At 59.6% G+C, this 15504-nt stretch overlaps 1 protein-coding gene across 3 annotated transcripts; it reads left to right on the top strand.

The window, feature by feature from the left end:
- The first annotated feature begins 263 nt into the window (after nt 1-263).
- On the top strand, nt 264-15462 carry EZH1 (enhancer of zeste 1 polycomb repressive complex 2 subunit). 3 transcript variants are annotated; one of them, XM_087769802.1, is made up of 20 exons: nt 264-339; nt 1049-1169; nt 1549-1677; nt 1954-2073; nt 3143-3263; nt 3868-4038; nt 4927-5029; nt 5298-5461; nt 6295-6386; nt 7152-7332; nt 8209-8405; nt 8831-8922; nt 9501-9541; nt 10034-10159; nt 11164-11342; nt 12029-12124; nt 12480-12561; nt 12707-12787; nt 13187-13271; nt 13389-15462. In XM_087769802.1, the coding sequence occupies exons 1-20, from the start codon at nt 329-331 to the stop codon at nt 13447-13449; spliced, it is 2253 nt and encodes a 750-aa protein (XP_087625928.1). In that variant the 5' UTR covers nt 264-328; the 3' UTR covers nt 13450-15462. The 3 variants fall into 3 exon arrangements, with proteins under 3 accessions (XP_087625928.1, XP_087625929.1, XP_087625927.1); XM_087769803.1 differs by lacking the exon at nt 264-339 and adding an exon at nt 340-469; XM_087769801.1 differs by lacking the exon at nt 264-339 and having other exon boundaries at nt 816-1169; nt 13389-13493; nt 13580-15462.
- The last annotated feature ends 42 nt before the right edge of the window (nt 15463-15504 follow it).

The raw sequence follows: 15504 nt of genomic DNA on the forward strand, positions 1-15504 counted from the left end.
CGGGGAGAGCCCGCGGGGAGACGGGGCCGGGCGCACCCGGGAGTGGGCGGGCAGCGGGGCGGGCTGGGCACCGGGCTGCGAGCCGCCGGGCGAGGCCCGTTCCCCGCAGCCGGTGCGGGAGTTCCCCGGGCTGAGCCGGGCCCAGAGCGCCCCAACGCCCGCGCTCCCCGCCCCGCCGGGGGAGCGCCATGCGCCCCGGCCGCACCGGTACCGGCGGCGGCGGCGCGGGGGCGGGGCCGGGGCGGGGCCGGGGCGGGGCCGTCGCGGGGCGGGGCCGGGCGCGGCGCAGGCGCGGCTGCGCAGGGGCGCGCGGCCTCCCCCCGGCGCGATGGCCGAGGAGTGAGTGCGGGGCGGGCCCGCAGCCGCGGGGGGCGGCGGGGGCCCGGTGCTACCGGTCGGGGCCCGGGGGGGCGGCGGAGCCAGGTCCCGGACTCGCTCCCCCGGCGCCCGCCGGCCTTGGCCCGCTCCGGTGCGCGTCGCCGTCGCAGCCGGGCTGCGGCCCCCGGTGCGGGCCCGTGCTCGGTGCCGCCGCAGCCGTGCGGCCCCGCGGGGCGGCGCTCGGGCCCGGCCGGAGGGGCCGGGGGGGGGGCGGGCGGGCGGTTGGGACCCCCCGGTGCCGCCGCGGTCCAGGGCCCGTCCGGTCCCGGGCGGGGCCGAGCCAGGCTGGGGGCGCCCCGCTCCCCGCCAGCCCGGTGGCCCCGGAGCCGCCGCTGCCCCCGCGGGCCCGCGCCTCCCCAGCGGGAGCCCAGCGACCCCCCCCGGGGCGGGCGGCTCTGCCGCGGGGGCGGCGGGGCTCCGGGCGCGGCCGGGTCCCGGTCCCGTCCCGTCCCGTCCCGTCCCGTCGCGGGCAGCGCCGCCCGTTCCCTGCCGGCAGCGTTTCAGGCCGTGCTGGTCCCTAACCGGGGCTGGCGCGGGTTTGCGCAGTTGTTTTTCCCTGGTTGAAGTCTGTGATGCGGTTAAAATCCACGGGGACGTTTCTCCTAATAGCGCTTGTTTCCAGGGTTAAGCCCTCCGTTCTTTGGTATTTATTCTTTCTGTATTTTTATAGAAAAATGGAAATCGCCACCCCTCCGACGTCAAAGTGCATCATGTACTGGAAAAGAAAAGTCAAGTCTGAATACATGCGTCTTCGGCAGCTGAAGAGGTTTCAGGCGAACATGGGAGCTAAGGTGAAGGCGCGGGCGGCTCTGGCGGAAGGGGCGTCTGCTGAAGGCTTCGCGTTGCCGGGTGCTGTCGGAGCGGCTCTCGGGTGGGCGCTTCGTCCTGCAAATCGCAAAGCTGCGTTTCAGTTTTTACTCTCCTTGGCAGGCAGGATTTTGGAAGAGGTCGGCTGGGGTCAGGAGTTATCAAAAGCTGCTGGCTGTCGGGTAGATTTTCAGCAGTTTTGTACCAATGCTGAGTTTAATTAGAATTTCTTCTAACGAGTATCGTCGGTTTGAAATGCTCTGCCTTGCATACGTTTTGATACTTGAAACCACATCTCAGGAGGGGTGTTAGTGTTTTCAACATGATTTCTTGAATTTTGAGTGCTGCTTCCTCTCGTTTCAGGCTCTGTTTGTGGCCAACTTTGCAAAGGTTCACGAGAAGACTCAGATCCTTAACGAAGCCTGGAAGAAGCTTCGGGTCCAGCCGGTGCAGCTGATGAAGCCGGTCAGCGGGCACCCCTTCCTCAAGCAGGTGGGGAGAGGAGAAGGGGCACGGCAGCAGCAAGGGCGGACGAGAAGCAGGGCTTTGCGGGGAGCTGCCAGGATACGGGATGTTTTTTTGTGCGTGCTGCCCTGTGTCAGGCCGTGCCTCGCACTCTGGGATGCAGAAATGGGGAAAAAAGCCCCTGCGAAGGAGTCCCCGGGAGCGAGCGCGGGGCTGCGCCGCGTTCGTCCTGACGCGCAGGTTCCCTCTGGCTGTGGCCGCCTGCCGCGGCGGTTTCCTCACTGCCCTTCTCTCGTGTTCCAGTGTACCGTCGAGAGTATTTTCCCGGGATTTCCAAGCCAGACGCTGTACATGAGGACCCTGAACACGGTGGCGCTGGTGCCTATTATGTACTCCTGGTCCCCGCTTCAGCAGAATTTCATGGTATGTAGGAGGGCTCTGGGCGCGAGGTCTTGGTGCAGTGAGTGCGTAATTGCTGCGTGGTTGTGGAGTGATTATACCTTCTTCAACCCACTCATTTCAAGTGATGTCTGCTCAAGAGGTGATGGAAAGTATTGGTTTAGTTGCTTGTTTTGTTGAATCCCATAACACAGCCCTGTATCCACGCTGTCTGACCCAGCCAGTCTCTCCTTTACACCCAAATCCTTGATAGGGCCACCAGTATTTCACAGGATTCAAGGAGTAAATGTTTTGGGGGTGTGTTTTTTTTTTTTTCTTAAGATTTTTCATCCCTTTTATACAAAGAGTTTTATTTCTTAGGCAGGTCCTTTCCTTTGTGACTGGATTACCCTGCTGGTCTCCTTGCAGGGATGCTACTGAGGATCGGTTCCTGTACTATCGCAGTGTGGGGAGTGATTTAAACGCAGGTTTCGGTGTGGCGTAGTTAAGATAATGTGCTAAACAAAGAGGTGGTCTGTGGCTAGGCTGGCTCCTTGCCTGGTGGGGTGTGGATGTGTCCCTGCCACCTGCGGGGCTCCCTGAGCCTCCCGTTGCGGGCTGGGGGAGTGGTGTGACACCGGTACTGTAACGCGAGGAGTCGGTCGGTGGTGCCGTGGCAATGAAGGTCCAGCGTCCTTGCTCCTGTGGTTAATGTGAGAATGCTCCTCGGCTTTGGCTGTGTTCCTCCAGGGAGCGGGTTACCGGTTTGCCTTTCACTGTTCGGTTCTACTCTGCCTTGAACACAATCTCTGACATTTTTTGGCTGTTTATTATTCTTGGCAACGTGTGTGTTTCTGAGTTTCTGTAAGCCTCGGAGGCACAGCTCTTCTTTTTTAAAGCAAATTGCACTTTCAGGGCTCAGAGTTACACTGCTGGCATGGGATAACAATGAAATGTCGGTGAGGAGACATCCGAAACTGCAGCCAGGGAGGCCGAGCCTTTGCTTTGCACTGCGTCGTCTGTGGGCCGGAACGGACAGGAGCGGCCTCGGACGCGCAGCCTGCCTGGGAACCGGCAAGCGCTGGTTGTCTGAATTGCATCTGGTCTCTTCCAGGTGGAGGATGAAACTGTCCTGTGCAATATCCCTTACATGGGAGATGAGGTGAAGGAAGAAGATGAAACTTTCATTGAAGAACTTATAAATAACTATGACGGGAAGGTTCATGGAGAGGAAGGTAACCCGGGCGCAGTCAGCACTGTCCGTTTGGTCTCTTGCAAACAACGCATCAAAGTAGTTAAGAAGTCAAAAGGTGGCAGCAGTAACCAGCTTTTCCGTGGGAGCTCCTAGAGCAGAAAGCCAGGACCCTGCCTGCTGTTCGGGTTTGCAAGGACCAGTCCTGCCTCCCGTTAGCCTGCTCCGTTCTAGGCCTGGGGTGCTCTGGAGCCGATGCTCTTCTTCACGGGGGTTGACGGGAGTGCTCTGGGGTGCTGAAAGATGTGCTAGAGGTTAGGAGGAGCTCAGCAACGCCGTTTCGCTTGTGACCTTAGCCAAGGCCTTAGTCAGTCTTTTCAGAAATGGAAAGCCGGTGTGTGTCCCTGCAGTGCTGCCTGCCCCATCATAAAACTCTGCCTGGAGAGAGGAAGGCAGTGGAGAACTCTGGTATGGCCTGTCCTCAGATTGCTAAAAATGATACACTGCTCTTACAGCTCTAGCATTAAAATCCCGCCTATCCCTACGGAATCGCGAGGCAGGTTCTAGTTGCTCACAGTGTCGTGTGGCTGGCTTGCGATTTACCGCCGTGGCATACCCACGAACTGGCTGACACCTCTGTGTTTCAGAAATGATTTCAGGGTCAGTCCTCATCAGCGATGCTGTGTTCCTGGAGCTAGTGAATGCCCTGAATCAGTACTCGGATGAGGAAGAAGAAGGACACGATTCCGAGGTTAAGCAGGAGGATGGGAAAGAAGAGCTGCCAGTCACAAGGAAAAGAAAGCGAATTGCAGTGGAAGGTGGGTTCGGCCACAGAAGCTGGGGCCGTGTTGGTCACGTTTCCATCCTGCCCTGCCTGCGCAGCTGGCCAGTGCTCTCCTGCCATCCCTCCTGGTTGTTAACGTGTCGCTGCGGGCAGTAACCAGCTTGGCGGGTTCTGGTATGGCAGCCGAAAGCAGAAGGGAAATCGGTTGTTCTCACCGTCCCCTGTGGACAGGATGAGAAGTCATCAGCTTGAAGTGTGGCGAGGAATAATTTAGATAAGTCATCTGGAAAACCGTTTCATGGTAAGATTAGCAAAGCAATGGGGCATTATCCGAGGAGGCTGCGGGTTCTCTGCTCTTGGAGGTTTTAAGCTGCCGGGCAAGCGCCTGTCCGTACGTTTGTAGGTGGATCTGATCCTGCTGTAGGGCAGGGAGGTGAACTTTTCAAATCCCTTCCAGACCTGGTTTCTGTGCATTAGCGTTCCTCTTCCCTCTCGTGTGCCACCTGGAGTCCTTGTTTGTGGGATTTTCATGTGTCCTGCATGACCTTAGGAATGCTGACTGCTAGTTTCGTCTTTGTCTTTGGTTTATAGTGATACGGGTAGCACAAATACCAGGATCTTTCGCAGATGTAGAAAAGCATTGTCTGCAAATCCTGTCTTGGTAAAAATAAATAGTAACAGTCCTTAAGAAATCGTTAGTACTTCCATCGATGCATTATGCTGCTCCAAAAGTGGCGGTGTACTGCATCGGGAAGTGCCTTAGCCTCATTGCAGGACGACAGGTTTATCCATTGTCTGTGGGGTTACGTTTCTGTCTCTTAAATACAACCCTGAACACCTACTGCAATCGCTCGCTGGGGAAGGAGCACAGACACGTTCCCATCCAGCTTAACCGAGGAGTTGTCTCTCTTCTTCTTCCTAGGTAACAAGAAGTGTTCAAAGAAGCGGTTTCCAAATGACATGATTTTCACTGCTATTTCTTCTATGTTTCCTGAATACGGCTTCCCCGATGATATGAAAGAGAGGTAGATCATCTCTACTTAAGCTGTCTGTTACCTTTCTTAGCAGCAAGGGAAATCTGTGTTGCAGAAACCAGCACTGTGCTCTGACCAGAAAGCAGAGCTCAGCCATGCAGGCACCGTGAGCAGGGCGGTTTTTGAGCGTTAGAAACTTTAGTTTAGCCTCAGGGTATCTGGGCCAGAGTCCTACTGGCCCAGATAGGAAAGCAGTCATGTAAAATGTCCCAAATTAGGAAAGCATGCACATCTGTGGGCGTTTCTGTTTGTTGCATAGGTACCGGGAGCTCACGGAAGTGTCGGACCCGAACGTCCTGCCGCCGCAGTGCACTCCCAACATAGATGGGCCGTGCGCGAAGTCGGTCCAGCGGGAGCAGTCCCTGCACTCCTTCCACACCCTCTTCTGCCGCCGCTGCTTCAAATACGACTGTTTTCTGCATCGTAAGTGCAGTCTCGGCCGGACGCTTCCCTAGAGCCCTTTTCTCCTCATTTTTCCTCGGTGCTTCATGCCTCTGTGCGCCTTGCTTAGTGTCTCTGCTGCAGTCTGTAGAGGGTGGTGCCTCCCCGGAATTTGCAGTGGAGCCGTAGGAGCTGACAGGTGCCCAGAAGCCTTTTGTAAAGACGGCTCCACTCATTTCCTCAAACGGATGGTAAAGCGACCTGTCTGGCCGTCCCCTTTCTCACCATTGTTCAGCGCGCTGCGTTCCAGCCTCCTGGCAGTTTGTGCCAGAAATACTGCCGCAACTAGACTTTACCCTTGCTTTGCAGAAGCTCGTCAGGGAAAGGCATGAATGTTTCACTTCCAAAGTCTGGACATGCCCCTGTGTTTTGTTGCCTCACTGGAACTTACAGCTTCATCTTAGTCGTGTTCCTGCCGTTTGTCCTGCCAAAGCCTTTTGGATACTGGTTAGCTGTTGGACCTGCTGTTTCCCAGGTCTAAGGGCTTCTTTGGAAAGTCACAGGACTCTTTCCAGTGAATTATTTATTAAAAGATATAATATTAAGATCATGTGGTCTTTTTTTTTCAGTCTGAAAGCAGATCTTTTTCCTATGGCCTCTCCTTCCCCAGTGTTCCCCCAGTGCTGCCGAGCCCCCGTCAGGGGTTGGAGCAGGGCTGGCCAGGAGGCCCCGCTGCTGGGAGAGCCGCGCCGCGCTCTCGCCGACAGCCTCGGGCTCCCGCGTCCCTTCGTCGAGTTCGTGCTGCCCCGTCCCTTGCGGCGTGGGGGGAGACCCTTGGAGGATGCTAATAGTAAAGATAACTATTATTTTTTCAGCTTTTCATGCTACTCCTAATGTGTACAAACGAAAGAATAGAGAGACCAAGATCGAGCCAGACCCTTGCGGAGCAGACTGTTTCCTCTGGCTGGTATGTTTCTGCGTTGCTGCTTTTGAAACCAGGAGAGAAGTGGCCTGGCCAGCCCTGCTCTGCAGAATCCTGTGGGTCCTTTTCGCAGCTTTGATGATTTTTCAGAATTAGTTCTAATCTTCGTTGGATTTGAGGGAGCATGAGTCCAAATGCAGACCTTACCAGATGCATATTTTAGCAAATCTCCAACGAAGACTAATTTCATAGCTAGCAGATGGGAAATTGTGGTGACAAATGATTTCTCTGGACTCAGTGCAGCGTTTGAAAAATGAAGCCCAGGTTAAAAATGCTGGGAAAGGAATCTAGCGTATGCGGGGAAGGCTCGAACTATTTTAAAAATGATCTTTCAGAAATACAGCCTAGCTGTGTCAGTGGGGATGAGAGCTGCAGCTCGGAAGAGCTGGCTGCAGGGAGGTGGGTGTGCTTGGTGGCGTCGGAGCTGGTCAGCTGGCTCGGGTACGGGGCATCCCGGCGAGCTGCGGGGCTGGAGCAGGGGAAGAGGCCAGGAGAGTTTCATGGCCAGGGCCAGGGGAGCGGAGCGGAGGGCCGGGGCCAGGGAGCCTCTTCCCACCAGGCAGCGGTGCCGAAGGAAGCAAAGCGGGAGTGCGCGGTGCGGGCAGCTGGCAGGGCCTTGGCGCTCGCTGGAGTGACCACGTGTGGCCACTGTCTCTTGGTGGCGGCAGGGCTTGTCCCAGGGCCTGTGGAAAAGCCGTTTTGTGTTCCCTGGTCATCTGCCACCCGCCTTGTCTTCTGCTCTGGTTGCAGGAAGGAGCCAAGGAGTTTGCCGCGCTGCACAACCCCAGGTCCAAGTGCTCAGGCCGGCGCCGCCGGAGGCACCACGTGGTGGGCGCTTCTTGCTCAAACACCCCAGCTTCCGCCGTCGCTGAGACGAGGGAGGGCGACAGCGACCGAGACACGGGCAACGAGTGGGCCTCTAGCTCCTCGGGTATGGTGCCAGCCCCTCGCCCCTCTGGCAGCGTGCGCAGTGAGGGCGGGCTGGGGCTCTCCCTGGCTTGCCCTGCGTCCCGCACAGGGGTGTGGAGTTCGGAGTTAGCAAACAGTCGGTGTTTACAGCTGGGCTTAAGCAAACATGAGGGACACCAGGGCCTGCCCTTGCTGCTATGGGATTCATTGTCCTCGCCCAGGAAGGAGTAATGTTGCCAGGCAAAGCCAAGAGCTTCGCTGGGACCTGCAAAGCCGAGAGCCCTCCGCTCTGAGCACCTTGCTTGGCTGCGTGCGAGGAAAGTGCCCCCGGCAGGGCAGTGCCCGGGCAGCGCCGGTCTGTGCGCCTGTCCCTGTGCAGCAGAGAGCAGTGGCCAGGGAGCTGTCGAGGCAGGGGGCTTCTCCGTGGACCTGCCAGGGGCGAGTGCCTCCTTGGTGCTGCAAACAAGCACCGAGCTGCTCCTGCCACACCGGGGGCAGTCGTGGCCAGGGCAGAATGAGCTCCCCAGGGGGCAGAGGGCTCCCGTACGTCGGGGTCCCGTCAGGTGGGAGAGGAGAGAGCGATGTCCTCATCCTCAGGCCTCTCTGGTGCTGCTGCCCTAGGCAGGGGGCTCCATCCCGGGCCAGCACTGGAAAGGGAAGGTGGCACGGTGGCTCTGGTGCTGCTTTGCAAGGGGGCCAGCACCACCGTCCCAGCCAGCGCCGGCGCAGCACTGCCTGACTGGAGGCGGGAGCGTGGTGCAGGGCTGCTGGGGGGTGTAGGGGCCGGGGCGAGGCAGGGTGTCAGGCGCTTCAGGGGGACCGCTGCCCTCTGGAGCTGTGATGGCGAGGGCGCCTTCTCCCATGTTGTGTTTGGCCTAACATCTGCCTTTCCTTCCAGAGGCAAACTCCCGCTGCCAGACCCCCACCAAGCAGAAGCTGAGCCCAGCCTCCTCCCAGCTGTTTGCGGTGGAGACGCCGCAGGAGCCCGTCGAGTGGACGGGAGCCGAGGAGTCGCTCTTCCGTGTCTTCCATGGGACCTACTTCAACAACTTCTGCTCGATTGCCAGGCTGCTGGGAACAAAGACGTGCAAGCAGGTGGGTGCCCGGCGAGGGCCCAGCGGCAGGAGGGAGGCCTTGGCCGCTGCTTGCCTGTTGTTTTTTCTCCTCTGCCACAAAGCGCCTCGAGGAATGTGTTGCATCAATGCTCTGTGGAGTTCAGTGGTGCTCTTTTGCAGTACTGCTGCTGTTTGCGGAACGAGCCCCGTGCGCGCCCAGAGCTCTTGGCTTCCTCCGGAGCACCTTGTCTGAGGCTGGGTGCGCTGGCAGGGTGGGCGCTCGTGGTTCCCAGGCAAGAGAAGCCATGACAGCCGTGGCCAGTGAAACTGGGGGCAGAGCTGCCCGCTTACTGGTCCAGGGACTGGGAGCCCCCTGTGTGTGCTTGCTTACACTCTTTCTATGCTTTAGATAAAAACAACTGGAGTACACTGAACTTTATTCTTTTTGCTTCTGTTCTTTGGTAGGTCTTTCAGTTTGCAGTGAAAGAATCACTTATAACAAAACTGCCAACAAACGAATTAATGAATCCATCCCAGAAGAAGAAAAGGAAGCACAGGCAAGTGTTGGACAAGCTTGTTTTGTTCTTAAAATGCAACCAGATCCGCTGCTTTTTGTGCCAAAGCATTCCTGGTAATCCCCATCTGGCTCCCATCTGCGCGTACGTCCCGCTGTCGCACGGGGCTGCTGGTGCTGCTGGCCCTGGCCTCTCCCCGTGCTGCTGCCCTGGCCAGGAGCTCTGCAGCTCTGCGGCCCCGGGCTCGGCCCCGGAGCAGAGGGCGGCACGGTGCCTGGCTGTAGTGCCGCGCTGCTGCAGGAGGGCCGGTACCACTGCCCTAACAGCAGCCTTCGCCTCAGCTCCCTGGCTTACAACCTGCTTTTTGTGTGCTGATCCCAGCGTGTCCAGTGTTATTCTGGCTCTAGCATTTGCTTTAAATAACTAATGCTGTAGCTGCGTCGTTCTCATCTTTCTCTGCTCTGTGGCTGATGGTTATTAATGCATGAAGCTGCCAGACAGCCTCGCTGGAGTCGCGCCTCTCCCACTGCCGTGCTGGCCAGCGGTGCCAAGCAGCCATGGCCGGCTCTTCCCGACGGAGGCTCGCACGTCCCCTCAGACCCTCTCTGCTTCTCTTCCAGGCTGTGGGCTGCGCACTGCAGGAAGATTCAGCTGAAGAAAGGTAGCGTTTGCTGTGGCTGCGTCACGCGAGGTTTGCAAGGCCGCTCACCCGCGGGATGCAGTTCTCCGGCTCGTGCAGCGGGACGGCCGCGTCCTGCTCTGCAGCCCTGCAGCAGCGCAGAGCAGGAGTGGCTCCCCCCAGCCGGGCTCCTTGGGGTGCCGTGGGCTGGCCCCGCTGCGGCTGTGCCGTGGGAATCGCCGCCGTGCCAGCGCTCTTGCTGAGGCAGTACGTGCGGTGCGGTCTCGCTCCAGCCAGAGGGGAGGCTGAGGTTTGGCGTGCAGCCCCACTGTAAGATGGGCTGCTCAGGGCAGATGTGTCGGTAATTGCAGCCATGTGTCTGCAGGAGCTGTGCGCTGGGTGCTGCTGGGCTCCCTGCCCTCTGCGGGCAAACAGGGAGCTTGCACCCTCCCTGCTGCAGGGCCCCGGGTGTGCTGCTTCAAACGGTTCTGCAATGTGCAGCTTCTAATCTGGGTGTTTCTCCTCTTGTGCCAGATAACTCGCCTACCCAGGTGTACAACTACCAGCCCTGCGACCACCCCGAGCATCCCTGCGACAGCTCCTGCCCCTGCATCATGACTCAGAATTTCTGTGAGAAGTTCTGCCAGTGCAACCCTGACTGTAAGGAGAGGCCTGGGACTGTCGGGGCAGGAAAGCAGCCAGCTCTGCTGACGCAGAGGGAGGGTGCAGAGCTGGGACTTGCTGGAGGCCTGCTTTATTCCTGCGTTCACTGCTCCATCCATCTGCAGCAGTTAGATTAGCAGTCTGCTAAAGTCCGAGGGGAACCTGTTCCATGCTGCCCCGTGACTCTCAGCAGCTGATACGTGCTCTTGTTAGAGAATGCTCGTCCGCGTGTCTGTATCCAGCATCAGCAACCCGTGGGTGATGCTGCTGGTTCCCCGACAGCAGGATGCCTGGCCAGCAGTTAGGGTGGGAGTTGGGTCGCTGCTCTGCCAGGGTTCTTTTTCCTCTCTGGGCTTCCATTGCCAGCTCTGCAATGGAGATAACCACACTTGCCCACATCTGTGGGGCTTCTGAGGGGGGATTCGCTAAGGGTTATGACACAGCTTGGGGCTGGAAGGACTCCAGGGTGACAGGGAGCCAACTCGGGCTCCAAGATCCTCTGTACTGATCTGTTACATTTGTATTATCCAAGTTGTTTATTTTCAAACTGCACATAATTAGGGCCAAGAGGCAGATCAGCATTTCCAGCCACGCAGCTGAGAAGGACCCTGTGCACGGTCCATGCTTTGCTAGGTGTGAGTGGTGCTCAAAGCCCCCGTGCACGCAGCGTGTTTCTGTGATTTGCTTCCAGCTCCTGGGTGCCCAGGCTGCCTCGCCTTCAGCGAGCGCTGTCCTGGTGCCTTCAGGGGGCGGGAAGGCAGTCTGGGGGCTCCTGTCGCTGCTGCCAGCGCAGAGTGGGTCTGGAGCTCCTTATGAGCCCAAAGTCACCTTCCTTGTGTGAGCAGGGTGGGGGCCAGGCAGCGTGGCCCTTGGTTGTGGACAGGCTTAGTTCTGTACCTGCCTAGGGTCTGCCGGGGTGAGACCTGGCTCGGGAGGAGCTTCTGTGCTCCTGCGGGGCTGAAAAACCTCATGGGGCAAAACCACGGGCTGTGTTGCTGCAGGTCAGAACCGCTTCCCAGGCTGCCGCTGTAAAACCCAGTGCAACACCAAGCAATGCCCGTGCTACCTGGCCGTGCGGGAGTGCGATCCAGACCTCTGCCTGACCTGCGGGGCTTCGGAGCACTGGGACTGCAAGGTGGTCTCCTGCAAGAACTGCAGCATCCAGCGAGGTCTCAAAAAGGTATGGACAGCAGTGTGGCTGTGGACTGCTGGCAGAGGGCTGCCGCGGGGTAGAGCTGATAAAACAGAGCTCCTGCTGCGTCAGAGAGGATGCGAGCCCCCCGCAGCTCTCTGGGTGAGGAGGTCTGGAAGAGAAGCTGCTCTGCCCCAGGCTTCTGTAGCACTTAATCTGGAGTATGGATTGTGGGTGTGCAAGTCAGGAGACGGACGGGAGTTACAGGAGGAAGGGTGAGAGCAAGGGAGTGTAAAAAGTGACTCCAGAGAAAGGTTAGGTCTTGAATTCTGCTGGTCAGGGCGAAGGACTGCATGTAAAAAAGACCAAAATTCAGAGAAAGGTGCAGATTAGTGGGTGTCGAGTACTGTGCAGCTCCAGCCTAATGGTGCTACAACCTGTAAGTCTGTGGGGAGCTGTGTGTCTCCTTAAACCAGGTGATGCTGCATAGACGCTGGCTCCCCTTTGCTTCTTGGAGTTACTGGACCCCGTGATGTTGGGTCTCTGAGCGTGGCAGCCAGCACAGCACGCCTATTCCCGGGCACTGCCCTAACCCTGGCGTGTGCGACTGCGCCGGGAGGTGGAGAGCTCTTCGCTGTTGCTTTCTGGGCTGCCTGATGTGCGGGGTGTCATCTCTCTGCGGGGAGGTGGTGGGCCTGCCGACTGTAACCGTTTCCTTTTCACCTTGGCTCCAGCATTTGTTGCTGGCACCGTCGGATGTCGCCGGCTGGGGGACTTTCATCAAGGAATCTGTGCAGAAGAACGAGTTCATCTCCGAGTACTGTGGTGAGGTCAGTGCTTCTGCCCATGCTGGGGCTGCTGTGTGTGCGCTCGGGAGGCTGCGTGCAGTGGCAGCGCTTCCTTCGGCCACTGGCCCGGCGGGGACAGCACGCCTTCCCTGGCTCGGCTGTGGCCACGGGCTCACTCTGACCAGGTTTAGAGATTGAATCTTGCAGCATTTGGGGACATCTCAGTACTGCTAGGCCCTCCACCGTGTTGTGTATGTGCCGCTCCCCGGGAGCCCTGGCGAGCTCCTGCCCGTGGGAGGGCGGGAGGGTGTTCCCGGGAGGCGGGCGAGCGCTGCTCCGGGCAGTGATCCTCGCTGCGCCCTCGGGCGCCGAGTCTCAAGGTGTTCTCCTCCTCCAGCTTATTTCCCAGGATGAGGCTGACCGGCGAGGGAAGGTCTATGACAAGTACATGTCCAGCTTCCTCTTCAACCTCAACAACGGTAACCCGCCTGGGGCTTCGAGGGGTGGAGGAGACTTGGGCTTCCTGGCCACGGGGCTGCTGGCCGGGCGGGCAGTCTCAGCCCGTCTGTCGCCTGAGCAGCAGCCCTGTCTTTACACTATTTTCTTTTTTTTTTTTTTTAATAGATTTTGTTGTCGACGCCACCCGCAAAGGAAATAAAATCCGCTTTGCCAATCACTCGGTGAACCCCAACTGCTATGCCAAAGGTGAGATATCCCCGCCCAGTCAGATCTCGGTGGGGAACGTTCTCTGGGGTCCTGCTCAGCTCTGGGATTGCAGCGGATTCTCTGGGGTCCCGAGTTACCCTGAGCCCGTGGGAGCCCCAGAACCTCAAAGACCCAGACAAAGTCTCCTCCCCGCTGCAACAAATCACGTTCCTGCTGGTGAGGGCCCCGCTTAGCTCTGCGGCGGCCCTGGCCTCGCGAGGAGCGATCGCCGCTAGATAGCGGCGGGGAGCGCCCCGGGGAGCGCCCCGTTCCTGCTAGGCAGCAGCTCGGGTACCGTGGCCGTGGGGGTGGCAGCTGGCCTGGCAGGGCAAAAGCGCTGTGAGAGCTCCTGGCCCGAGCTGGAGCTGCACGTCTCTGATGTCGTCTCTCTGGTTGCAGTTGTGATGGTGAATGGAGACCACCGGATAGGGATCTTTGCCAAGAGGGCCATCCAGGCGGGAGAGGAGCTCTTCTTTGATTACAGGTACCGTGGGGAGCGGCCGGCTGGGACTGGGGTGCAGGGTTGACCCCGCTTTCTGCGTGCACGTTCGTGGGGAGCGCGGGAGGTCATTACAGCAGCTGTGACTTTCCTATCTTGTAGGTACAGCCAGGCAGACGCCCTGAAGTATGTTGGCATAGAGAGGGAGACGGATATCATCTAGGCTCTGTGCGGGGCGGTCCCCGGCACACCCTGCTGCTGCACCTTGTAAGCAATGCCATGTTTGCTTCACGCTGACATGACTGCTGCTGTTCCCGTTGCTGTGTGTGTCACAAGTGCTACTTTCCATCCAGATGCCCAGAGAGAGACTCGGGGCAGGAGCGTGAGCGGCTGCTGCCGGGGTGGCAGCTTTGCCAGCCCTGGGCGGGGGCAGGCTCTGCAGCCTTGCTCTGCGGGCGGTCTCCGGGGCTGGAGGGAGCCCATGGACCAAAGCAGCTGGGGCTTGAAGAAAAGCTGTGGTGCAGGAGGAGGGACAGCCGCGCATTCTCAGTCTCTTCCCACTTTGTGCTGACGGATGGAAGAACAGGAGCGAGTAAGGTGCCACCTGCACCGAGACCCGGGGCACTGCTGGGGCGCGGAGGGGCTGGTGCTGCCCTCCAGCCTGTCCCCTGGGATAAGTTCTGGTCTCGGGTGCCACCTTTTGCCGCCTGTTTTGTCCTGTTGACAAGGACAACGACAGGGTTGGAAGCCATAGAGACGTGGCTGCAGCGGTCCCCAGGCTCTTGTTTCCCCTCTGCCCCAGCTGGCTGGGGAACAGAGACCGCCTGGCCGTGGCTGGCGTGGCGCGATGCTTGGGGATGGGGAGAGCAGCACTATGCAAAAAGTCACTTTGGGTAGGGACGCCAGTGAGCTGCTTAGAGACGATGTTACGGGGTTGCTGCTGCAAGCACAGGAGGAGTCCAGAGGCAGCAGGAACCCGTCAGCCCGAGGAAGCCCTTCCAGCCTGCGTTTTCTCTGGCTGCGGGGTGGGTGGCTGGCTCGTGCTCGTCCCCGGCTGCTCTGCTGCCTGGCCCTTCCGGGGCTGGTGCGCGGATGCTTCTGCCGGGCAGCTTTGGGGCCGCGGGGGGGACTCCCGCTGAGCGGCTGGGGCTGCACCCAGAGCGGGAGACGGGCCTGGGCCACCCTGCACCCAGGCAGGCACTTCCCGACCGCGCAGCAGCAGAGCTGGTTCCTCCACGCTCCCCTCAGGACGGTCCCCTCCGGAGCAGCGCGGGCTCTGCGGGAGGTGTCGGGCGCTGCGGGAGCCAGCAGAGCGGGTCCCTTTCCTTGCACGGGACTTGCTGAATGTTGCTGTGCTGAGGTTTGAACGGGGCGCCGCAGCCCTGCTGCTGCCTGCGGGGACCTGGGGCAGGGGCCTCGGAGACCCGCCTGGGGGTTTCTGACCCTCTGGCCCTGGGGATAAAGGGGAAATGTTCTCTGGCAGGGTGCGGTTTGGCCTTAGCACCCAACGCAAAAAACAAAAAGAAAAAAGCACTTTAATCCTTCTCAGCCGGCAGCTGGGCCCCATGTGCGGCTCAGGGGGTGGAGGGCGCACAGGCAGCCCAGCCGCCTCGTCCCTCGGCAGCGCCCTTGCAGGGGTGTTGCTCCAGTCTGGATGGGGGCTCGTCCCTGAGCAGGGCCTGGGGTGATCTGAAGGATGGGGCTGTCCCCGAGGAGCCACGCACGCTGCCAGCCACCTGCGCGCGCTGATGCTGGGTGCCGGAGGGTGCTGTGCCGGGCACCGCATGGGGCTGTCCGGGGCTGATGAGAGGCACAGCCCCATCCCGGCCCCACGGTCCCTGAACATAGGGAGGTGCTGGGTCTGCCCCGGGAGCCGAGCCCTCCCTGCCGTGGCCCGTGCCATGTCTTTCCTAGCCTCCTGCTGCAGCAGGCGAGGCCGTCCGTCCGTCCTTTCTGCTGTCCGTGGCGCCTTCCTGGGGCTCAGAGGGGTGGGGGTCTGTCTGGAGCAGCGCTTGTACCCCGGCACCTGCCCGAGCCCCGCACCCCATCGCCTCCTGCCGCCTGCCTCTGCCCGGCTTGGCCCGGCCCTGCCTCAGCTCAGCGTCCTCTGCCACCTTGGCCATATCTGCACTACGCCAGGCTTGTGTCTGTGGTTTGTTGACGGTGAATAATAACGCACTTTAAAAATAACGTGGCTTGTAGCCTTTGTCGTAATAAAGTGGTAGCGAACATCCTCCTGTGGCTTGCGGGCCTCTGTTACCCTAGGGAGCGGCTGGCA

The sequence above is a fragment of the Nipponia nippon genome, unplaced genomic scaffold, assembly GCF_047370975.1.
Source record: "Nipponia nippon isolate SJK-2023a ecotype South Korea unplaced genomic scaffold, ASM4737097v1 scaffold_32, whole genome shotgun sequence".
Classification (NCBI taxonomy): Eukaryota; Metazoa; Chordata; class Aves; order Pelecaniformes; family Threskiornithidae; genus Nipponia; species Nipponia nippon.

Coding starts and splice junctions, on each gene's coding strand:
- EZH1 (XM_087769801.1), top strand. CDS start 951: ATGCGGTTAAAATCCACGGGGACGTTTCTCCTAATAGCGCTTGTTTCC. Junction 3,264..3,867: donor GAAGGTTCATGGAGAGGAAG/GTAACCCGGGCG, acceptor TCTGTGTTTCAG/AAATGATTTCAGGGTCAGTC. Junction 10,160..11,163: donor CTGCCAGTGCAACCCTGACT/GTAAGGAGAGGC, acceptor GTGTTGCTGCAG/GTCAGAACCGCTTCCCAGGC.